The sequence below is a fragment of the Dama dama genome, chromosome 28, assembly GCF_033118175.1.
Source record: "Dama dama isolate Ldn47 chromosome 28, ASM3311817v1, whole genome shotgun sequence".
NCBI classification, from domain to species: Eukaryota; Metazoa; Chordata; class Mammalia; order Artiodactyla; family Cervidae; genus Dama; species Dama dama.
The window spans coordinates 58,809,052-58,818,916 of NC_083708.1; the positions used below are offsets into that span (position 1 = coordinate 58,809,052).

At 41.1% G+C, this 9,865-nt stretch overlaps 1 protein-coding gene across 1 annotated transcript in view; it reads left to right on the forward strand.

Annotated features, from left to right (window-relative positions):
* RNGTT (RNA guanylyltransferase and 5'-phosphatase) overlaps positions 1-9,420 on the forward strand; it is a 222,066-nt gene extending 212,646 nt beyond the window's left edge. The window contains exons 15-16 of the mRNA XM_061131914.1: positions 5,185-5,308; positions 6,801-9,420. Of these exons, the coding sequence (XP_060987897.1) occupies positions 5,185-5,308; positions 6,801-6,958 (282 nt within the window). The 3' untranslated portion in view covers positions 6,959-9,420. The remainder of the gene's footprint in view (positions 1-5,184; positions 5,309-6,800) is intronic.
* Positions 9,421-9,865: the final 445 nt, after the last annotated feature.

Consider the following 9,865-nt stretch of genomic DNA (forward strand, 5'->3'; position numbering starts at 1 on the left):
GTTGCCAGAGGGACTAAACACTAAAACTACGTAAGTAAGTGAAAGGGGAAGCAAGTTAAAAGGACGCAGCAGCCAGCCGGAACCAGAACAATCGGGGCAAAAATGAAGTGAAAATAGTTTATGATAAGCCAAAGAATAAAGTAGATATCCATGAGTTCTTACTGACACAAATAAGCAAATAAATAAATGAGGGAAAAGAGCAAATCTTCCTTACAGAAGACATCCAGATAATAAATGTATAAGGAACGGGGAAAGTAGAAAATTCCGTTAGAATACCACAGTAATAATTGCCATAGGCAGGATTCATGCATGAATGCTACAATTAATGAGTGAAACTTTTAAGAAGAAAAGGGATATTTGTATAGCCTCAAAGTCTCTCTCCCAGGAAATGTATTGATTTCTGTGATGCTTTTAATAAATGTCCACAAATTCTTAGATACCCTTCCTTCAAGCAAGTGGCTGAATTCCCTTATCTTTGATCAGGGCTAGACATAGTGCCTCATAACTAACAGAGTATGCTAGCTTAACAGTAAAGAAGCCTGGCTGGTACCTTCTTCACCAAGTGATAAGGGTTTACATCACCAGTAAGGAATCATGTTGTGACCCCATGGACTATAGCCCGCCAGACTCCTCCATCCATGGAATTTTTCAGGCAAAGAATGCCAGAGTGGGTTGCTATTTCCTACTCCAGGGGATCTTCCCAACCCAGGGATCAAACCTGCGTCTCTTGCATCTCCTAAGTTGGCGGGTGGATTTTTTACTACTGCACCTCTTGGGAAACCCAAGATCTTATCTATCGCCTAGATATTATGTAATGGAAAGGGTACGTCATCTCTCTGGCATTCTATCCCAAAATTTATAACCTCAGTCTGATCATGAGAAAGCATCAGAAAATCCCAAACTGAGGAACATTCTACAAAATATCTGACTAGTAGTCTTGAGAGTCCCTTGGACTGCAAGGAGATCCAACCAGTCCATCCCACAGGAGATCAGTCCTGGGTGTTCATTGAAAGGACTGATGCTGAAGCTGAAACTCCAATACTTTGGCCACCTGATGCAGAGAGCTGACTCATTGGAAAAGACCCTGATGCTGGGAAAGATTGAGGGCAGAAGGAGAAGGGGACGACAGAGGATGAGATGGTTTGATGGCATCACCGACTCGACGGACATGGGTTTGGGTGGGCTCCGGGAGTTGGGGATGGACAGGGAGGCCTGGCGCGCTGCATGGACTCCGGGAGCTGGGGATGGACAGGGAGGCCTGGCGTGCTGCGTGGACTCCGGGAGTTGGTGATGGACAGGGAGGCCTGCGTGCTGTGTGGACTCCGGGAGTTGGTGATGGACAGGGAGGCCTGGCGTGCTGCGTGGACTCCGGGAGCTGGGGATGGACAGGGAGGCCTGGCGTGCTGCGTGGACTCCGGGAGCTGGGGATGGACAGGGAGGCCTGCGTGCTGCGTGGACTCCGGGAGTTGGGGATGGACAGGGAGGCCTGGCACGCTGCATGGACTCCGGGAGCTGGGGATGGACAGGGAGGCCTGGCGTGCTGCGTGGACTCCGGGAGTTGGGGATGGACAGGGAGGCCTGCGTGCTGCGTGGACTCCGGGAGTTGGGGATGGACAGGGAGGCCTGCATGCTGCGGTTCACGGGGTCACAGAGTCGGACACGACTGAGTGACTGAACTGAGCTGCGCCGTCTTCACTTGTGTCAGGAAAGGTCTGAGAAGCTGTCATAGGTCAGAAGAGGCTCAGCAGACGTGACGACTAAGTACAGGGCAGTTTCCTGGATTGGATCCTGGAGCAGATAAAGACAGTGGAAAAACTGATGAAGTCTGAATCGAGTTTAGCTGATTGTGTTGTATCATTGTTAACCTCTCAGAGTTGAGAACGGTTCTGTGATATACAAAACATGAACATTAGAAGAAGCAGGGTGATGGGGATCCTGGAACTCTTGATATAATCTTTACAACTTTTCTGTAGATCTAAAATTATTTCAGAATTAAAAGTTAAAACCCAGCTTACTGGTGTCTTCTCAGTCTAAGGATATTTGTTATTTTGTAGTGTCTCTAGAGCAAATTAGTTCAGAGAAATCCCTCTCCCCTTTGTAGTTTCTCTAGAAAAGAAAGATGAGCTCTTGATAACAAAACAGCTCTCACAGAGCAGGGATAGTAAATTTTAAAGACTTGCGCTCCACCATTAGACACAGAAACTCATCTGCCTGCTCTGTGCAGGTTGGTTCAGCCAACACTGATGGTTTGCCTTTTGTGACTTGGTACCATGGCCAGCATTTAGGTTACAAAAAGTATTCTGTTAAAAAATAGAGGTGTAATTTACATGCAATACAAGGCATAAATGTTGCTAAACAATTTGATGAGTTTTGAAAAAATAGATTCATCTGTATAACATCTACCCTAGTGATGCTCTAGAACATTTCAACACACTTAACATTTCCTGCATGCTACTATTATGCTGTCAATCCCCTTACCACTTGGATCTGTACTCCAGGCAACCATTATTCTTATTTATATTGGTTTAGATTAGTTTTGTCTGTTCTTGAAATTTGTATAAAGGAGTCACATGGTATATATTCCTTTGTGTCAGGCTCTTTTTGCTCAGCATAATGTTTTTGAGATTAAACTATGTTGCATCTTTAAAAAAAGAAAAAAAATACAGAGAAGAACAGCTGTGGTTCTGTCTTCTTCTGTCTTGGGCCCTTTGTTCCATTGACCTGCTAATCTGAAATCTTCAGAGGTACTAGATCTGCTTTCATCTGACTATCTCTTAATACCCAATTATTGGTAGACTTAAATGGTATCAAAAGTGTGGTACTCAATAAGATGGACAAGAAGAAAGAAAAAAAATTATTTTCTTCAGTATAAAATACACTGTATTTTCTCCCCCCCCCCAAAAAAAACCCCAATAAATCTCATTAATCCAATGTAATTATGGGTACAGGTGTGAAATCTTGATTTATAAATATTTTATTCTTATTACTTGCAACCTCTCATTAACTCAAAACAGGATAGCAGAGCTGATTATAAAAGGCCTAACCAGATCCTGTTTTAGTAAATAATAGTGTGTGATTGGCTGAGGATGATTATTGTCATAGTAACAAATTAGAATTTAGATACTAAAATTAAACTCTTTCCCTGTATGCTAATCATTCTTCTGATCTGACCATTAGTGAAAACTGTCTTTGTACACATATGGGATGTATGGTGTTTATCAGTTAGATATATTTTACTACTTGACCAAATGAGTACAGTGTGTCTATTTTGGGATCATTTTTGGTGTGGTGAATGAAAAACAATGTACTGTTTTTGAACATGGACATACATTTAGGTTGGCATAGTGGCAAGTGCCTGCATTTTCTGGAAAGCCCTGTTTCCCAGAGTGTTAATGTGGACAGATACAAACAGATACTTAATAATACAGCCCAACTACTATAGTCGGGTTGAGCAACACGTAATTTATAGCAAACCTGATACTAGGAACATAAGAGTGGTAAGCTATTTGGTAAAGGTGTACTGTGGTCAGTAGTGAGTAAACGTGCAGACTGCACGTTGGTGACAAGCCGTCCTTGTGAAGGTGTCTATGATACGGTTCTCCTGACAAGCGCTCTCAGAGTATGTCTTTTCATGTCATCTTGGTTTCTTTAGTGAATTTGCTTAGTTTGTTTTCTTTTAAGTTTACAAGTAATGTTTCATTTCCTGACTTTATATTCAATTAAGAATTTTACTGGTGGGCTACTGTGTGTCTGACATTTCCGTGTATTATTGCCCCAGCGTCCCGCTGCCTTAGAAACGCCATTGCCCATTTAAGAAATTAGAAAATGAAGAATCTGAAAGGTTTAGCAATCTACCTGTTAGACCCTACTTCTGGTGTAATATAAGTGGTTCCTGTACCTGAGTAAGTTGCCTAGGTTGGATAAAGATCATGTATCAAAAATAAAAGAAGGTAGATCCCTCGGAAGAGGCGGGGGGGGGGGGGGGGGGGAGTTGAGATTAGAATAATGAATATTTGAAAATAAATGATCAAGTTTACTAAGTAGACCATCACTTTCTTGGACAGGTCTCGTTCCAGCACACTGAGATTTGTTGGTCCTGTCAGATTTGTTGAAAACGCTAGTCCAATCAGCTGCAATGCTCAGGGAGAGAAAAGGACTATAATTTGAAAGTTTTTATGAAGGCATGCGCTGCAAAATCTGTGAATTGACAGCGTCTTTTAAAAATTTGCTTCCCTTCATATTCCTAGGTGGTAGCGAATACGTGGATAGAAAAAGGAGAGCATTTCAAATAATGCTAATGAAGTTAACTGATTGCAATCTTCCATATTGTGAGGAAAAGTTGTTAGCTGGAAAAGATGAGGACAGAATTAAAATATTACTATGACTGGCATTTGATTTGAAAACTGCAAAGATAAGCTTAGATTCCTATTTATGAAAACCATACTCACAGCTCGATGAAATATCTTTTAAAAGGTTCTACAGTTGCCATGGATACTTGTTAGCTTTGATAGAGTAAGTTGTAATCCATATTCAATCATCTGAGGTGAAGTAGCCAAAAACACCCACCAGCTAATATCAAAAGCAGCTCCATCTCTAAATTCATACCATTTTGGAGATGAAAAGGGTAAATAAACAGCCTAAAGATGAGCTTTTTGGTTAATTATCACTGCTTGAAAAGCAAAATATTTAGGATGCACATTGCCTGAATCAGACCCCAATGTCTGCTCTCTGGGTGTAACTTTTTGTCGTAACCAGTAAAGAGGATTTCTTAGGTTCTGACGCAGGAATTTAGGTGGCAGGACCTTCCTGAAAGGTTTTGAAACCTTTGCGGATACTCAGTTTCTGAAAGCCAGAGGGACACAGACAGTATTGAAGGCACCGGTCCCCATGGTGAACATATTTGCGTCTGGCCCAGGAGTGGCTGGTTTTTGCATAGCTTCCTTTAACTGCTATATATTGACAGACGTTTTCACTACTGTTTATAAGATGTCAGATTAATCAGCAAGTGTACAGGGGAGTGAGTACCACACCCTTGGGCTTGAGTAGATGCTTCATATGACACAGAAGTCCGTGTGACGAGCCGCCGAGGTGTTTTTGGCATCCCCTTGTGCGTCTGTCACGTAACGGAGGCAAGAAGCCTGTCAAATGACTTAAAATATTTTCCTCAATTCTCTTTTAAAACAGGTGACAAAAGAGCTAAAACAGTATGACAACAAAATTATAGAATGCAAATTCGAGAACAACAGCTGGGTCTTTATGAGACAGAGAACAGATAAAAGTTTTCCTAATGCCTACAACACTGCCTTGGGTGAGTATGACAGCCTCCCAGTGGATGGTACATGAAACCCCCCAGAAGAGGTAAGGTGTTAGAACTAACCTCTTTCACGATCAGCTCAGGGGAGAAGGGCATCCAGACCCACGAGGGCTTGCGGCAGGTCTATGCCCTGTGATTCCACCCCTCCTTCAGCCTGTGGGCTCCTGCCAGGCGCCCGGGGGAGCAGTTTAAAGGGCAGGAAGGTGAGCTGTGGACAAGATGAATTTGTTGAACAACAACCACAACAAAACCCACGGTAATTGCAGATCTGTTCACAACACTAAACACCATCGTTTGCCAGATGGTAAAAGACAGAATTAGCAGGGGAAAATGTAATTTCCAGCTCCTAAAATAGCTTTACAAACAATGGAGAACAAAGTCAATGAAAAGCTTTAAAAAAAAAATGAAAAATTTGGTATGCTATCTTCAGGATGTGCTCTGGGTACAGTGTGATTGCTTTGGGAATTCAGAGTAGTAAGCGTGTTTCATGAGGAGCAGCATGCATTAATTATTTCTATAAGGTAAACTACTTCTTCAGGCAACTCTGGATCGAGCTTTTAGTGGAATTGAGAGGAAAAAAAAAAAAAGATTAAGGGTTAATGGGATTGTGAACTTTAAGAGTGCTCAGTCAGTGAAGGTGTTGATGGTGGTTTGATAAGCTTAAGAGATAATAAAGAAATTGCCAGTTTGAGTTTTGTAGCTTAAAAGTTACTTTTGTATATTCAGAAGATTCTTGTTGGAACTGTTTGTGTTCAGACAGGATGAGTTAATTTCAAAAAAGAGGAGTAATGAAGCCCTTGTCTTTTTTCCTAAAACCAAGTAGGTAAATACAGTTTTGATCACATAAGAAAACGAGCTTTATTTAATAGTCATTTTGTTATAACACCTTACTTCAAACAAGTCACTAAAATAAAGGAAAGCATGCTTTCCCAGCTACAGCGAAGCCTCCGTGTGCTGTTACACACGTGACAAGTGCGCTGCTCTCTGAGAGGGAGGGAGGTTGGAGGATACCGTGTGTTTTCTTTAGAAACCGTGTGATCATGGACTGTAGTGTATGCACTGCGCGAGATCCATGTGCAATGCAGACTCTTTGGAAGGATCGAAAACTGTGGTGAAGACAGGCTTAAACCCCAAAACATAAACATTTTGTTCTAGAATTAATAGTAAAGAGTAACCACCAGAGGGACTTCCCTGGGGGTCCAGTGCTTCCAACGCAGGGGGCATGGGATAGATCCCTGGTCTGGGAACTAAGATCCCACAAGCCACATGGCTCTGCCGAAAAAGGAAAAGTATAGCTACCAGCAATGCCTCGTTTCAGGGTGGGGGAGAGAGGAGCACAGTTTAATTCGCAGCAAGTCACCCACGTCGGCAAGACGGAACGTTCTAGCCTGTTGGGATGGAAACCTCTCCCGTCCTCATCTCCCTGGGGCGAGTCAGCTCCCTTCATGCACCCTCACACGAGACACGTGTCTCCCTTTTTCCACAGCTGTGTGCAACAGTATCTCCAACCCTGTCACCAAGGAGATGCTCTTCGAGTTCATTGACAGATGTGCAGCATCTTCTCAAGGACAGAAGCGAAAGCATCACCCGGACCCAGACACAGAGCTCATGCCTCCACCACCTCCCAAAAGACCTTTGACCTAAAGACCTGCCTCTGACTTCAGGATTGAGAGGAAAGATGAGTGAGAAAAAATGCTGTTGTCCCATTTTTTGCAACCAGAGAAATTTAAAAAAGAAAAAAAGAATGTGGCTTGATGTTGATACACATTTGACTTTTTTTTTTAAAAAAAGAGAAGTATTGTAGCCAGTCTGTAAATATTTGATGTTTTTGTTTCCTCACTGCTACAGTACATCATGGACTTAAATGTTTTATTTATATTTGGTAAACTCAGCCTTACCTTGTGGAATCTGAAGACTGAAATATCTAAAGGTTTAAATGAGATCGAAATCAATGAAAAAGAGGCCTTGTTTATATATGGATAACTTTTGCTTTAATTTATAAAGTTAGCAATCTGGAACTGTGAGTGCATAGAACATTGTCTTTTTTAGAAGTTGTATTTCAACTATGATAGGTTTTCCTTTTAAAACATTTAGGCAGTGGCATTAAACATTCTTGCTATTATTTATCATGGATTTCTTCGTACATCTCTGAAATTCTTGTATTCAAAACCAAATGACAAGGTTGTTAAACATTGTATTGTATTAAACAACTTGGTCTGGCTTATATCATTTTAAGAAATTGTTTTGGAACTGTAAAAGTAAAAAAGTAAAGCTCCATTTTGTGAATGTCATCCTTTCTGAAGGAAGTATATCGAGTCTTTTCATCTGTCTCTGTTGTTTGAACTGCAGTATCAGACAGATGGCCAGTCTGTCCACTCTGGCCGTGGTCTTGAGTCACTTCATAGAACATAGAGATACACACCCAGTCCTGTGTGTGTTGTTCTTCTGAGAAACTTTTTTTTCAGCGCCAGGGCTACTTCTCCCTCACCTCGGTGGTATCAGCACATTGTAAATTACGTTAAAACACGCAGCTCACTGTGATGATGGGAGTGATATCAGATACATACACAATGTTGTATCAGTTCTTTTATACAGGACCGCAAAGGAAACCAGCTGATTCCTTTGATTAGAAGGTAATGTCAGTGGAAGAGAACGCTGTCACTGGAAAATGCTCTCCCACTGCTAGATAAATGCAGAGGCAAGGACCAGACATCTGTAGGAACTAAACATGAAGGAAGCCAAGACATTTATTTTCAAAGCCAGAATTTTCTCTCATCTTCTATTCTGGGAATGCTATTTCGGTTGTACATCTGAATTTTAACACATTTACTGATAGATAATGGATTTAAAGAGTGGCTAATTTGTCACATGCCATTGTTGAGAAACTGTGTTCTGATTGGTTTGTCAAGGAACTCTTGAGAATTAGCTTACTAGAGGCCAATGTATTTATTTTTAGGGTACAGGTTTTAAGTATGTGTATTTAAAACAAATGTTCATGATCTGAATTTTATATGTGTAAATGCATATATATGTGAGTATAGGCAGCAGTGTATATTCTTCTACTAAGACAGTGAGACACGAAAATCCAAACGAGTCACCTAGTAAATTGAATATCTGATAGGATTCCTATATGAAACAGCACAGATTAACCAAAAGTGTATTTCTACTCATTCGAGTTTTAATGTTCTTAAACAGAGTTTTCTCCCGCGGTGGTTTTCTGTGTGAAATGCTAGAGTCTTGCTTGGCCTTCTCGCTTTATTGTTCCCAAGTTATGTAATGTGAATTTATTAAAAATGTCATTTTAGTGTTTCTTTCCTAGAGTACTTTTGTGTATTTGAGTGCTACAGGGATAAAAACATCTGATTGCTGCTGCAACTATTGAAAGGTAGAAATTGGTCAAGGTTTCATGGTGTCTTGTAGAAAATGGATCTGAAAAGCCTGTGCGACTCCTGATGGTCTGACAGCTGCTTCCCCAGGATTAGTGGCTCTTTTACAAGGTGTGACGCTTTCTTCCAAGCCCATGTAAAGGCAGAAGTCTTTTGTTGATGAGAGAACAAGCCTTTGTCAGCAATCTTTAATGGAGTTAAAATGTTTATGGTAATTGTAACCTTTTAAATGAGCTACGTGGAAAGAGCATCTCATCTTCAGTATACCCAGATATTTTCTTTTTGCCTTTGTGCATTTCCCAGGACTTTATTTTCTTACTTTATCTTTCCCTTTCAGTTGTAGTGATGTATAGTAAGTAGATCCCATTTAGCCCCTGAACACATTACCATCCATAGTGTCATAAAAAGTCATCCAGAAAATCATCGGGGTGGAAGTCTGGAGGCACCATTTGGGACGTCAAGAAGGAAGTACTTCCTGTCTCAGCCCACTTCCTAATAACTGTTTTCTGACACTGAAGTTTTGTAGACAAGAATAAGAAAACTTTACTTTCCTTTGTTATCACAGATAAAAGATTTTGCTTTGTGTTTGGAAAAGATGTGGAAGACTCGACTGCCTGGCTGGTCACATTTGCTTTCCGTGAAATGCTCAGAAAACGTCAGGACATTCCTTCTCTAATGTGTGACGGTGCATATTGTAATAAAACTACTGATTTAAAACAACAGGAAGTGTATCTGCTTTGTTTCACTGGCGATGCTTTTGTGTCCCTTTTATTGCTTCTATCAGATCCTGTCAACCAGGCCCCTCAACATCCACTTAGTTTTGTTGCATTCTTGAGATTAGCATAAAAACTTGGAAAATCCTCTATTTTTCTTCCTGAGAAACCAAGAAACTTGAAAATTACGAATCAGATGCTTCCAGGTAGGAAAAACTAATGTGTCAGAGACAACCTTGGGCTGGACCCAGAGACCAAGTCTAGGCGCTGCCTCCTGTTGGATTTCTGTCCACTCTAGGACGCGTTTCTTCCCATCCCCATCTATAAAGTGCCAAGAGTGGGCCAGAGGATCAAAAAGAACCTTTTCAGGTCTGATGTGATTCTTATGCAAAAGCCAGTGTTTTGTGAATATCCTGTATTCATGATAATAGCCATATCGCCCTTGTGGAATA